Below are 15,530 nucleotides of genomic sequence, written 5' to 3' on the forward strand. Positions count from 1 at the left end.
AATAAAATGAACATTTTTTTGGTGTTGCTAATTGTTCTAAGCACTTCCAAATTAAGCTAGTATTCTAATGGTACCTGCCAATGGCTTCAAAATTTTATTGGTAAATAAATGTTCATCTTTCTTATGCAACTGCAAAATTTGAAAATATCAGATTACCAAAAAATAGATAATGGCATAATGTTTAGTATTAAAATATTAATGAGTTATAAAGTTGCCTGAGTTTTTTACAGAACAAATCAGTGCCCTGTAGGAAAAAAAAAATTGTTAAAAGACAACTGTTTTAGGCCTCAATTGAATAACAATAAAAAATATGTAAAAGAAAACTTAAATATTATCTAGTTCAGTGGTTTTAAGCTTTTGAGGGCTGAGAGGCTCTTGAGAATATGATGAAAGCTATGGACTCTCAACCAAAAATGATGAACACCAAATTTTTTGCTTATTGGGGCCGGTCTGGTGGCGTAGTGGTTAAGTTTGCGCGCTCCGCTTCGGCAGCCCAGGGTTCGCCAGTTCAGATCCCTGGTGTGGACCTATACCCCGTTTATCAAGCCGTACTTGGGCAGGCATCCCACCTATAAAGTAGAGGAAGATGGGCACAGATGTTAGCTCAGGGTCAATCTTCCTCAAAAAAGATTTTCACTTAACATTTAGGTAGTTCACAGACTCTCTAAATTTGTCTGTACTTTAAGAAGACCTGATTTGGTTCAATCACTGAACATATAGTATATTTATGTAGTTTTCTCTTTCACTTTAATACTTTGAAAAATTAGAGCCCTGTTCTCAAATTTATTGCTTTCTGGTTGTAACTGTTAAATCTATAGCATGCATACACTTCCCAACTTGGGTGTCTCACAAAGAATAGCAACTTGTTCCTATAACCAGAGCAACTTCTCTACCTTGTGCTGCTGAGGAGCGCCTTTCAGTCCTTTGGTTTGTAAACCACCTGCCGCTTTCACTGCTTCTACCTCATAGACTGACAAGCGGCTCCAGCTTTATGGTTCCCATTCTGCTCTTCAACTGAGGGTCTACCTTAGCTGCTACTGGCATGGCAGTGGCATGGCCACTTTCAGTGTTAGGCCCTTACGAAAAGGCCAAAAGGGGTTCTAATTCATCCCTTTTCATTCCACACCAAAGCCACTCTTCTAATCTCGATTTAGCCAGTCCCCACCCCCTGAATCCTACCATTTCCATCCTCACCAACTGTGATGAGATAACCCTTAAAAGTCCTGGATTGTAAAACTCCTTTCAGTCTTTTGCCTAGGCAGAGACCCATTGGTAGCATTCTTTTAAAACTACTTGCCATTCACAGTAGTTTGGGATGTGATGGCTACTAAGACCCGCTGTCTGTACTCCAAGAAATTCTAGTAGGAATTGTACTCCAAGACAGTCTAGTAGGAAAGCCAAGTATGTGCACGAAAAGGGAGGGCAGGGCAGAAATATGGAACCATCTCTCCTTTAGGTTCTACATTAGAATCTCTTTTAAACATAGACAAACTATGCACTGGATAGTTGGTCCTGGTGGAGGAAACTCTTTTTAAATCCTATTTTAGGAGTAAAATTAGAATTGGGCCTCCCTTGACCTAGAAAATTGGTTAAGATAGGTGGTAGAATAATGGCCCCCTAAAGATATCCACATCCTAATTCCCAGACCCTGTGAATACATATCTTAGGTGACAAAAGGGACTTTGCAAATGTGAGTAAGGTTAAGGACTGTAAGATGGGGAAATTACCCGGGATTCCCCGGGTGGGCGCAATCTAATCAAGAGTCCTTAAAAGTGGAAGAGGGAGGCAGAAGAGTGGGTCAGAGAGAGAAGACTGAAGAGGAGGCAGGAGAAATTCAAAGCAGGAAAGGGACTCAATCCATTGTCGGCTTTGAATATGGAGAAAGGAGGCCGTAACCCAAGGAATGCAGTGTCCACTGGAAGCTGGAAACAGCTCTCAGCTGACAACCATCGAGGAATGGATCGCCATCCTACAACTGCACGGAACTGAATTCTGCCAACAACTCAAATGGGCAAGGAAACAAATCCCCTAGAATGTCCAGGAAGAAACAAAGCCCTATCAACACTTTGATTTTAGCCCAGTGGGACCCATGTCAGACTTTAACCTACAGAACTATAAGGTGATAAATTGGTGTTAGGCCTCTAAATTTGTGGTGATTCGTTATGATGAAGGGAAATAGGGGTGGGAAGGTGAAGGAAGGAGAAAACTTTATGAAAGATCAAATTTTTACAAAGTCTTAAAAATGCTTTGTTGGGGCCAGCCCCATGGCTGAGTGGTGAAGTTCGCGTGCTGTGCTTCAGTGGCCCAGGGTTTCGCTGGTTCAGATCCTGGGTGCAGACCTAGAACCACTCATCAAGCCATGCTGAGGTGGCATCCCACGTGCCACAACTAGAAGGACCCACAACTAAAATATACAACTGTGTATTGGGGGGCTTTGGAGAGAAAAAGGAAAACTTTAAAAAAAAAAAAAGCGGCTTCATGCATGGTTTAGGGTTATGAGACTACATATAAACTATTCTGAAGTGGGCCTGGGAAAAGAGAAATTAGAAACCAATGGCAGCAAGAGAAAGAAGACAGATAACCAGCGAGTGAGCAGTTTGCTCACACAAGGCTATTGCTCTTTCTGCTCACTCTGAAAAGATCCTGTCTGTCCATTCTCTACTCTTCCTGAGGCCAAAAACAGGTGGAGGAAGAGGATTGGAAAGGAAAATCCCCACCATTATAGCTCATTGAATTCACTCTAGAAACATTGTTCTTGTTAAGGCCTGCATGGGCATTCCCTCAAACTATCCTTTGTGTCATCCAGCTAACAAGACCTGGTGTAAAAAAAAAAAAAAGACTAGACAGTGAAACACTAAAGAACAGCCTTATTCAACTCAGCTTTAAGAGATTCTCCATGGTGACACGGGGTCACCTTTACTAGGTTACAGGTAACAGGAAGTAAAAGTCAAATTGAGGAAGGAAAAGTTTAAGCCTGAGTGCTTATTTCCTTTTATATCCTAAAGTCAATATAAGTTCCGTTTTGTGGAAGAAATGTTTAGCTGTATCTTAGAATTGAACTATTTTAGTAAAGGACACATGGCCATCCAATTTAAAGATTCTATTTCCTGGCTCCGTTTGCAGTTAGGTGTAGCCATGTGATTAGATTCTAGCTGGAGGGAGGCATGAAAGTTGAAATAATGTGTGCAACGTTGTAGAAAGCTTCCGTCCCTTCTGTTTGGATGGAATTTAGACATAATGGCTTGAGCAACAACTGCTATCTTGGACCGTTTGTGGTTTTGAATGGAAACCATACCATGGTAAAACAAGGTAGAAGCAGCTTGAATTTCTAACATGGAACACCTACCTACCAGCCCTACGCCGAGTACCAACGTGAAACCTCTACTAGCCCTATAGGGGACCTCTCGGCTTCCTGAATGTGGGGGAGAAGTACACTGCTAGATTGTTTACCTCTCAGTTTTGGAGTACCTTGTTTCCTGCAGCTCGAACCTAATCCTATAGGATATCGTGCTATCTTACCTTTTTCTGTTCTCTACATAGAACACCTAATGCTACTTTATTGGACTAAGAGTATTAAAAACAATGTTTAAAACCATATTTGTTCTTGGAATTAGTGATGATGGTAGTACTATGTACTAAAAATAGACTAAATACCACTGAATTACATATGTTAAAGGGTGATTTTTATAATGTGTGACACATCTCAAAATTTTATTTTAAAAACATGTTAAATGAATCACTCAAAGGAAGACCATTAAAATGTTTAAATATTTTTAATTGTTTTAAATTTAAAACTACCATTTCTGTGGGATATGAGATTTATTAAATATCTGAAATATAAAACAACATAAATCCAGATGCTTTAACTTGTGACTATTCTGATATCCCCCTTTAAGTTTGCTTCTATTTTATTATTATTCATTTCCAGATTCAGATTTTGAATTACTTTGGAGAGCATATTATCGTCTTTTTTATCTCCTGAAGCAGCCCCTTTGTTGAGGGCTTCTTCTGCTACAATAAAAAACTGTTCAGTTGGTTGGAGAATGCTTACTCCATAGCCATTGTTGTTGTAAATATGATTATTAGTCATCTTCAATTTCGGTGCTGGAAGAACCTGTTAAATTATTCAAGGAAATCAGTTTTTCAATAATTTCTATAAAAATAAAATATGAACTAATGAACATGTCATAAACTCTAGAACTTATTCTTGAGTTTACACATTTCTTTAAAACAACTGAATCAGTTTTGAACAAGTGTTATTTTCCTTACACTGATTAATTTTATATTAACTACAAAAATGTGTAATGAGGAAATAGTAAATGTTTTTAATTTACTTTTATCAGTTACTGATAAACATAACTGATTCTGTATGGGGTTACAGCAGTGTCCCATGAAGTTGACTTTTACATGATCGATATGAAGATAAATAATTTCAGATAATGAAAATGATAAACATGGAAATAATTTCAAATAATGATATCTAAACTAGAGTTCTAGGGAAAAACTTCATTAACTACACGAGTCTAGAGAGGCACCTGGAAAGGCAGAATTTATAGAAGAAAGTCGGAATGGGAAAGCATTTCACTTAGAAGATGTTGCTATATACTTTAGTTGGTGAGCTTAAATGATTTTACAGAGTTTGAAAGTAAGACAAATTATTAATGTATTATTCTCTTAATTTGCTGTACTTTCTAAAATGTATTACAGATCTGCTCAAGTGAAAGTCAAACATTTTTATAAAAGCAAAACTCATCCATTTTCTCATATTTGAAGTTATTTGCTAAGAATTTAAGTTGAAACTATTAAATTATAAGACTAAATTTGTTCCCTATCAGCCATCATTTAAACCATATTTTAATTATTTGTACTATTTTCCAAATCAGATAACATTTAGACTAAATATTAAGACTAAAACTAATCTTTTAATATCTTTCTAATAATTATAACTCATAATGACTCTATGTTAAGAAATATGAGAATACCTTCATATTAACTCCACCTAAGGTGCTTTTTGAACTGTCACTGGTTCTGATGTTATTACAATGATGAATTTCATTCCTTTCCAAAATGGCTATGCTCCCAGGATACAGCTCAACACCAGCACCCTGTAATTTAAAAGCAAATAAAACAGTCTACAAAACACATACCTCTCCAAAATTTTCTTTATATTTGAAAACTGTAATTTTGTATTAGCACTCTGAACACGCTAAGTTATATAAAAATATTTGACAGTGAATGCAACAATTTATTGTAGAGATAATATTTAAAAATGCTGAAAACTATATCTGTTAGAGAATGATTAGGCCTAGAAGGAAGGCTGAAGTCATATAGTCCATTACACTGTTCTCCCACCCAAATGATGTCTCCAGAAGGGAGTCAAAAATCCCTTTAAATTAAGCAGTTCTTTTCAATAGTTTCAAAAATTTATTTATGTAAACACAAAGTCCCTCATAATGCTGCTAAAGTCTATTTCCTCCTTTTAGTGGAAAGTAAGAAAAAGTCATTCTATAAAAAGACCCTCTTATTTTTCTGCTTCCTTTAATCTTTTTTCTCATTCAATTTTCCAGTCCTTTAATGATCTTTTTGATTAGTTAGCTCAAGACTCAAGCTGTCAGAGAACTAATCATAATACCTTACAGCAATGTCTGATAGCTTATAAGTACTTATTTTTCCTTTTAAATAAATCATCAAGTAACTGACTCATCTGTTTTATTGCCACTGATTCCTGGATTTTTTGTGTGTGTGAGAGAAAGACTGTCCCTGAGCTAACATCTGTGCCAGTCTTTCTCTAGTTTGTATGTGAGATGCTGCCACAGCATGGCTTGATGAGCGGTGTGTAGGTCCTGCACCCAGAATCCAAACCCGTGAACCCTGGGCCACCAAAGTGGAGTGCACGAACTTACCCACTACACCACCAGGCTGGCCCCCCTAGATTTTTTTAAAATCACGCTTAAGGCTAGTAATTCCCTACTTTGGACTTAGTCCATTTTTCCTAAGTGTACTATAACACTCTTGTACTTCTCATTTTATTTTTGTTAGTTTCTAAGCTTGCTTATAATTCAATTCAAAGATCAAGTAATTGTTACCCTTTGCATATTAAGATTAAAGTTATCTATCGTCATATAAAGCTGTAGTTTTTATAAAATGAAGTACCTGGGCACCAGTTATCTCACTGTCTGTAATTGTCAAAGCAGCCCCTGTAAGAACACACACTCCTGTTCCTTCACATTTTAATATACAGTTTTCTATAGTCAGGTGACCAGACTCCACCACCACAATACCATCAACTGTCCCTTGTTGTATCAAAGATAGATGCATTAATTTCACATTATCAGCTTTGGACACCACAAAACTGTCATGAGAAGGTTCAGAAGTAATCATAATTTCCTCTCTCTTTCCAACTCCTGATTAATAGGGATAAAAATACATAATTATATCAGTAATCCCAAAGTTTAAAGCCTTTTAGTCATGCAATAATACTGTTATTCTTTTCACATATTTTTAATAATATATGTAATTATTCAGTTGTTAACTAATTAGATACTTAACTATAATGTAATCTTTTGTTCTTATTTTGATGCCATGATGGAAGAATCCGGGTTTAGAATCAATCTAAATGTACCTATGGTATTTAGTCAGCATACTCATTCCACTACATATTTCCCTAAATTATATAAGCAGCAGTCATCTACAAAATGTCTAAGATAGAAAAAGTATCTTCCCATACCCTGGTTTCAAAGCCATAATAAATTACCACAACTGAAAAAGACTGGCAGAGCTTGAATTAGGTTACAAGATTAATGTAATCGTATCCATAATTTTGCTCTAGAGTAGTAAAAGTAATTGTCTAAATTTAACATCAATCCAAAAATAAGGGGTTGGAGCTTCAAGAAGACTACAAATATTTAAAATTACAAATAGGATCCTTATTACCCACGTGTAGCTCAGCAAAATACTACTGATTACAGTCATCAAAATCGAGTGAAAATTGTGTTCAATTTTGAATTGACAGGCAAAGGTTAAGTCACCTGTTCTTTTCCTTTAGCCAGACAGTGGGAATACCCTTACTTCAAGGTAAAAGGGGAGGATAAAAGTTACTAAATATGTTCAGAATCTAAAAGAAATTTAGTAAGCTCTGCTTTTCTACTTATATTTTAGCAAATTTGCTAAATTAGCAAACTTGAATTAACCTTTTTGAGACAACGCTGAGTATATTTTACTATAGCGTTTCATTTGGGTTCTCCTACTAAAGTGATCTGAAGAGCAGTGGTGATAGCTGAGAAAAAAAGTAGTTTGAGTAAAAATATAGAGGGAGCTAGGAGAAAATATTATGAACTGGTTTTTTAATTTTTTCTGGTTTTGATCATTTATTTAGAATCCGTGCTTGTGCTACAATACCAGATTGGTTTGCTCTGGTGCAGTATGTCCAAATAAGGTCACAGATAATATGAACAGATGAGAAAATCTTATGTAAAGAGCACATAAGGGATTTTTGTGAAACAGACTCTGTTCTGATTTCTAGTAATTTGATTAACCATGTTTATAATATATAAATTTGTCCTGCATACACTGCTATAAAAAGACTGCAAAGGATGCCCTGCTAACCCTTTATAATGATGTCATCAGTCAATAGAGCAAGATTTATAGCTTGATATTCTCCTGGAAAAATAACTACTGTGTCTCCACTATAACAGCTGTCCAAAGCCAAATCCAAATCATCATGCTGTTGGAGAAGTGTGTCTGAAGATAAGTCCTTCACCTGAAAAGAAGAAATAAAACAGTACACCTTCAACAGTAACCGAAACTGACGCAGGTCATTTTAATCAGTTAACTTACTGGTGACGTGCTTTTCCCAGACTTACCTTGCGTAGGTAAAACACTGTAAACACTGTATATTCATGTTCTTTGCTCAAAGTATCAATCCATCAATTAAGAGAATGATGAAATGATATTTTCTTTGCGATCACTAACAATTTTACAGCTATTAAATACTGTGTGCCAGAAGTCATATCTTAAGCTTTACATATTACCTCCTAAGCCTCACAACAGTTCTTTGAGGTAAAGTATTATCCCCTTTTAAGGTTAAGGAAACTGAAATTCAGTGAGATTAAATGACTTGCCCAAAGACAGAGAGTTAGTGAGTGGTGAAGCTGAGCTTTAGATCCAGGTCTTTATGACACCAGATCTCTTTCTAACATACTACTTTGTTTTCTTTAACTCATACTGACCCTGTAATTTTGGTAAATCAACAACATTTTATATATTAAAGATTCTAGAACTAAAAACAAGCAGTACCAGCAATTTGCAGTGGGAGTGGTAACCGGAGAGTGAGGAACTTTTAATATAAAACTTGGAAACTAAAAATACATTCTGAAAAAATGCCTACTCTTTTATCCTAATAGAAATGGCATTATCATTCATATATCTTTTTTCTTATAAAATTTGCATGTTATTAAAAAACATAGAAAATGAAAACATTACAAAAATGGAAATTTTAACCTATAAATTTTTACCTAAGTAAAATCTATTTATATAGATATTTCCTTTTAGTCTTTTTCACATGCATATATTCATTTATTCATAATACTAATATACCATACATGTATATGGTTTTGAATCCTGATTTTTCATTACATTAGATCACATTTCCCCATGTCTTTAAATATTTTTGCAAAGCCTAATTTTTACTAGTTACATAGTAATGCATCATATGGATGTAGCATAGTTTATTATAATTATATGACTAATTTCTAACTCTTATTTAGATGGTTTACAAATTTCTAATATTATGAAAATATTACAAAAATTAAATGCTTATGCACACCTCTAGTTATTTCTTTAGGATAAATTACTAGATAGGGAATTCCTGAGTCAAAAATATAAAACATTTTAAGCCTCTTGGATACATATTGCTAAAGGGCCCTCCAGAAAAGTTGAACCAATTAAAGCTTGGTTTAAGAACTCATTTTCCGGGGCTGGCCCCATGGCCGAGTGGTTAAGATCGCGCGCTCTGCTGCAGAGGGCCCAGGGTTTCGTTGGTTCGAATCCTGGGTGCGGACATGGCACTGCTCATCACGCTGAGGCAGTGTCCCACATACCACAACTAGAAGGACCCACAATGAAGACTATAATACAACTATGTTCTGGGGGGTCTTTGGGGAGAAAAAGGAAAAAAAAATTTTAAAAACATTTATAAAATATTTGCCACTTTAATAGGCAAAAATCCTCACTGCCTTATTTTAATTTCCATTCCTTTGATAAGCAAGAATGAATGAACATTTTTTTCCCAATACATAGGAAACTTTTATAATCCTCACTAAATCAGCAAACCACTATATTCATTTGTGCTGGTATTGCATATCGCAATCTCTAAATGCTTTAGAGGCAGACAGTACCACGATTACCTCTGTAAATAAATAATTTTGAAGAACTCTAGAATTCGTTTCTATGTTTTTCTTATTCATTGAAACAGGAAACACAGGAGAGAGAAAAAACATTTGCTGGGGGAAGACAATGAGTTTAATTTTGGTGCCAATTAATTTGAGGTACCAGTGGAGTTGCTAAGGAGAGGTATCAGTAGACTGTGGACACAAGGGTCTAGAGTATAGGACTGAGATCCGACTAGGCATAGAGATCGTGGAGTTGTTAACTTATATGATATTTCGAGCATAGAAATGGATGAGATTAGCTCCAAGAATGTGGAAAGAGGGAAAGACAGCACCCTAGGACAGAGCACCAAGGAATAACATTTCAAGGATAGGCAGAAACAGAAGATCTCACAAAGAAAGCTGAGGAGTGGCCAAAGAGGTGGTAAGAAAATCAGGAGACTAAGAGGTCATAAAAGGAGAAAGCAGTTGATAATGTCAAATGCTGCTGAAAGATTAAATGAAAGGGTAATCCCTGAGTTGTGCTTACTGCATTTTACCACCGCTTTGTCCCACATGACCACAAGAGCATTTTCACTAGTATTCTGGAGGCAGAAGCCAGATCATAGTGAATAGAGGCATGAATGTGAAAGAAGCAAAGACAAATGCAGACAAATAGTACAAGAAATTTTGCTCCACAAAGCAAGAGATAGATATGAAGTATTTAGGGTAGATATTATTTTGTTATTTAAGATAGAACAAAACTGAATATGTCTCAATGTGTTCAGAAAGGAGAGCATAAAGAAGAAGACACAAGAAAGAGGTGACATCATAGAAATGGAGTAAAGAGCTCCAAGAATTGGTTCTTCCACTGAAGCAAACAGTAACTTAGCAAAAAATGACAGAATCAACTTTTTTGGAACTTGAATCTAATCAAACATAGCAACCAAGGGAATGCTTAATGAAGAGGCGGTTAAATTTTCAGTAAGAAAGTATTGTGGTGGTTTTGCTTACCTGCCTACCATTCCCCATTCTCCAGCTTGGCAGCAGCTGTGAAAATAACAAACCATGTTTCTGGTGTGGCTTGCTGGTGCTGGGGTTGGTGTTGGGTGGGGGCAATAGGACCTTATTCTCAAAAAATTGTGGTTTTTCATTTTGATTTGTCTGATGGTCAGTTATCTCAGGGGAGGGACTGGCAAAGAAGCTGACCTTGTTTCACCCCTCTCAGGATGGAGCAGCTTTGCAGGCTGCATCTGATGAAAGCATTTAAAGACATACACTACCCATGGCTGCCTTGGGCAAAGGATGGAGAAAGGGGCAAGGAAAAGCCTGCAAGGGGGGCAGGCTGAGGAGGAAGATTCTTGGGGGAGTAAGGGCTACCTCATATACTGAGTACTCTCCAGTGAAATGCACATGCTCAGGGCTGGATGCATGCACAGAAGAGATCTAAAAGGACCCCTAGGCTTGTGAGTTCAGCTGATCATTGGACCCTGTGCAAGCAGGAGGTGAAAGCTAAGGCAGAGTTGTAGGCAGCCTGGCTTAGTTTTGAAGGAGTGCCTCAGCTCAGGGCTAAGTGCAAAAACTGAGAGTATTTTTTTTGTCTTTTTAGTTTCAAGTGTTTAAGGAAATCTCTGTCAGGTCACTAGCTAACTACTGAGATACCATAATAGAGACTTCAGTAGCTACACACAAAAAGGAATACAGCCTTTGCAAAATAGTTTTGAAAATTCACTCAACATTTAGACAACTGCAGCCCTAAACAATCAATACAGCAAACCCTGGGGATGGGGTAGAGTCTGATTTCAAGAGTTGATACATTATAATATTCAAAATACCAAGTTTTCAACAAAAAATTACAAGACATACAAAGAAACAGGAAACTATGGTCCATTCACAGGGTAAAAATATACTGATGGAAACCATCTCTGAGGAAGTCCAGACAAGACTTTGGACTTACCAGACAAAGATTTAAAATCAACTGTCTTGGGGCCAGCCCAGTGGCGTAGTAGTTAAGTTCGCATGATCCACTTCAGGCCTGGGGTTCACCAGCTCAGATCCTGGGCACGGACCTATACACTGCTCATCAAGCCATGCTGTGGCAGCGTCCCACATACAAAATAGAGGAAGACTGGCACAGATGTTAGCTTAGGGCCAATCTTCTAAAGGAAACCATGGACAAAGAACTAAAGGAACCAAGAGGATAATCTATGGACAAATAAAGAACACCAATAAAGAGATAAAGGAACCAAACAGAAATTCTATAGCTGAAAAATACAATAGCTGAAATGAAAAACTCACTAGAGAGGTTTGACATCAGATCTGAGCAGGCAGAAGAAAGAATCAACAAACTTGAAGACAGGATAATTGAAATTATCCAGTTTGAAGAGCAGAAAGAAAAAAGCACAAAGAAAAAAAAACAAATCTGAAGGGACCAGTGGTGTACTGTCAAAAATACCAGTAAGATCCACACCAACACAAACCATAGACTGTCAAAAGTCAAAACAAAGAGTCTTGAAAGCAGCAAGAGAGAAGCAATCAATATGTACAAGGAATTGGCAGTAATATTAACAGCTGATTTCTAAACAGAAACCATGGAATTCGGAAAGCAGTGAGATGACATTTAAAGTGCTGAAAGGAAAAAACTGTCAACCAAAAATTCTATATCTAGCAAAACTATTCTTCAAAAATGAAGAAGAGGGGCCGGCCCTGTGGCTGAATGGTTAAGTTCTCACTCCGCTTCCCATGGCCCAGGGTTTCCTAGTTTGGATCCTGGGCACAGACATGGCACCACTTGTCAGGCCACGTTGAGGCGGCGTCCCACGTACCACAGCTAGAAGTACCTACAACTAAAAAATCACAACTATGTGCTGGGGGCATTTGGGGAGGGTAAAAAAAGCAGGGAAAAAAAAGAGGATTGGCAACAGTTGTTAGCTCAGGTGCCAATCTTTAAAAAAAATAAAATAAAATGAAGAAGAATTGGGGCCGGCCCAGTGGTGTAGTGGTTAAGTTCACATCCTCTGCTTCAGCAGCCTGGTTTTCACTAGTTTGGATCCCAGGCACGGACCTACACACTGCTTATCAAGCCATGCTGTGGCAGGCATCCCACATATAAAATAGAGGAAGATGGACACAGACGTTAGCTCAGGGCTAATCTTCCTCCAAAAAAAAAAAAAAGAAACTGAATTAAGACATACCCAGATAAACAAAGGCTGGATGTTCCCTATAAGAAATGCTAAAGGGAGTCCTTCAGACTGAAGGAAAAGGAGACTAGCTAGTAACTCGAAACCATATGAAGAAATAAAGAACTCTAGGTAACTACATGGGTAAATATAAAGCCAGTATTACTGTAATATTGGTTTGTAACTCCTCTTTTTGTTTCCTATATGATTTAAAAGAGCAATGTATATAATAATTAAAACTCCATGTTAATGGGCAAGTATAAAGATGTAATTTGTGTCAATAGCAACATGAAGGGGAGATGGAGCTGTACAGGAGCAGAGTATTTATATGCTATTAAAGCTAGGTTGGTATCAATTCAAACTAGATTGTTATAAATTTAGGAAATTAATTGTAATCCTTATGGTAACCAGTAAGAATATAACTAAAAAATATACAGAAAAGAAATAAGGAGTGAATCAATACACTAGAAAAATATCATTAAGCACAAGAGAATATGACATATAGAAAACAAATAGCAAAATGGCAAAACTAAGTCCTTTCTTATCGGTAATCACTTCAAATGTAAGTAGATTAAGATCACCAATTAAAAGACAGACTGGTAGAATGGATAAAGAAACATGATCCAACTATGTGATGTCTACAAGGGACTCATTTTAGATCCAAAGACACAAATTGCTTAATAGTGAAAGGATAGAAAAAGATATTCCATACAAATAGTAACCAAAAGAGAATTGCAGTGGCTATATTAATATTAGACAAAATAGATTTTAAGTCAAAAATTGTTACCAGAGACAAAGAAGAACATTATATACAAACAAAAAATTTTTAATTCATCAAGAAGATATACTAAGCATATATGCACCAAACGAGGCTCCAAAATATATGAAGCAAACATTAACAGAATTTAAGGGAGAAATAGACAATTCTACAGTAATAGTTGGGAGACTTCCATACTCCTCTTTCAGTATGACTAGAACATCTAGTCATTCTCCTAGACAGAAGAGCAATAAGGAAATAGAGGACTTGAATAATACTATAAACCAGCTAGACCTAACACACACAAATAAACCTAAATACATATACAGAACCCAACACAGAAGGATACATATTCTTCTCAAGTGCACATGGAACATTCTCCAGGATACACCATATGTTAAGCCACAAAACAAGTCTCAATAAATGTATCATCTTTGACCACAATGAAATTGTTAGAAATCAATAAAACCAGGAAAACTGGAAAATTCACAAATATGTGGAAATTAGACAACACAAACTTAAATAACCAGTGGTTCAAAGAAGAAAACCCAGGAAAATAATAAAATGCTTTGAGATGAATGAAAAATGAAAACACAACATACCAAAACTTATTGGATCCTAAAAGCAGAGTTCAGAGTGAAATTTATAGCAATAAACACCTATATTAAAAAAGAAAGATCTCATATCAACAATTTAACTTTATTTCCTTTTTTTTGTGAGGAAGACTGTTGCTGAACTAACATCTTTGCCAATCTTCCTCTATTTTGTATGTAGGATGCCACCACCGTGTGGCTTGATGAGAAGTGCTAGGTCCACACCTGGGATCCAAACCCGCAAACCCTGGGGCTGCCAAAGCAGAGCACATGAACTTAACCACTATGCCACTGGGCTGGCCCCAACATGGTTTTTCTCTCTCTATTTAAAGCACTCTGCAAATAAGGAAATTGAGGTTCAAAAGTTAGGCAGCTTGCCCTAGATTACAAGTTATTAAGCAGTCTCAGACAGGCTATTTATACACTGAGCTAGCTATCTACAAAGTCCATGTCTTTTCACTACACTACTTGGGAAGATCACCAACATAAAGATGATGAGCCTGGATGAAACCATTTAAGGAGAGAATATAGAGCAGGAAGAATACCAAGTAAAGAATCTTGAAAGTTGAGGGGCCAGCCTGGTGGCGCAGTGGTTAAGTTCACACGTTCCGCCTCAATGGCCCAGGGTGTGCTGGTTCGGATCGCAGGAGTGGACCTACGCACCACTTGGCAAGCCCTGCTGTGGCAGGCATCCCACATATAAAGTAGAGGAAGACGGGCACAGATGTTAGGTCGGGGCCAGTCTTCCTCAGCAAAAAGAACAGGATTGGCAGCAGATGTTAGCTCAGGGCTAATCTTCCTCAAAAAATAACAAAAAAACCTAAAACAAACACAAAAAAAAATCAAAGAAATTTCTCCCTGTCACATAGAAAAATAAAGCCAAAACCAGATTTACAAACAAAAAAGTAAAAATAAAAATGATAAAATAAGGCTGGAGATAAAAAGAAATCTATATCCTTACTTTCTACAAAGATAATTGGTAGAAAAATTAATATTATTGAATAATCTGATCCAATAAGTAATTAAAAGGAATATTAAATTTTGTTGAAAATAATAAAAATGGGTAGGATAGCAGACAAGACCAGTCTAATAAGTCAGCTTTCTCTCTCTCTGCTCTCCTCTTAGGTGAGTCCTTGCTGGACTTCTTTCAGTTCCTCCTAAATACTATACTGTCTTGTCAAGCACTCATTTACTAATTCAACAAAATCTGTTGGGCACCTACTATGTGTCAAGCATCATGCTAGGTGACTGGATGAATGGTAAACACACACCCCTTGCTCTCAAAAGCTCATATTCTAGTAAAAGAGACAGACATTCAATAGATAGCCACAAAAATTATTAAATACAGTCGATAAGGAAAAGTGCAGGGTGCTATAGGAGTATAGCAGTCTAACATATTCTGGAAGGCTGAGAAAGCCTTTTTCTGTGGAAATGATATTTAAATTGAGACATGAAGGATGTGCAGCAGCTCTGAGAAACAATATGGTGTACACCAGGATGTGGCATTAGAGAGGGGGGAAAGTGGGTATATGAAGGTGATGAGGGATGTGATTAGGATAACTCTCAGAAAACTGTAATTAGCAGATGGGTAGATGGTGGTGCCATTTACTGGAACACAGAACTCTAGAATAAAAAC

The 15,530-nt window shown here is 36.8% G+C and overlaps 1 protein-coding gene across 1 annotated transcript in view; it reads right to left on the reverse strand.

Annotated features, from left to right (window-relative positions):
- Positions 1-3,754: 3,754 nt before the first annotated feature.
- SHCBP1L (SHC binding and spindle associated 1 like) overlaps positions 3,755-15,530 on the reverse strand; it is a 32,388-nt gene continuing 20,612 nt past the window's right edge. The window contains exons 7-10 of the mRNA XM_008521920.2: positions 7,606-7,759; positions 6,154-6,404; positions 4,983-5,105; positions 3,755-4,114 (exon numbers count right to left, since the gene is read on the reverse strand). Coding sequence (XP_008520142.2) covers positions 3,863-4,114; positions 4,983-5,105; positions 6,154-6,404; positions 7,606-7,759 — 780 coding nt within the window. The 3' untranslated portion in view covers positions 3,755-3,862. The remainder of the gene's footprint in view (positions 4,115-4,982; positions 5,106-6,153; positions 6,405-7,605; positions 7,760-15,530) is intronic.

The sequence above is a fragment of the Equus przewalskii genome, chromosome 23 (genome assembly GCF_037783145.1).
Source record: "Equus przewalskii isolate Varuska chromosome 23, EquPr2, whole genome shotgun sequence".
In the NCBI taxonomy this organism is placed as follows: Eukaryota; Metazoa; Chordata; class Mammalia; order Perissodactyla; family Equidae; genus Equus; species Equus przewalskii.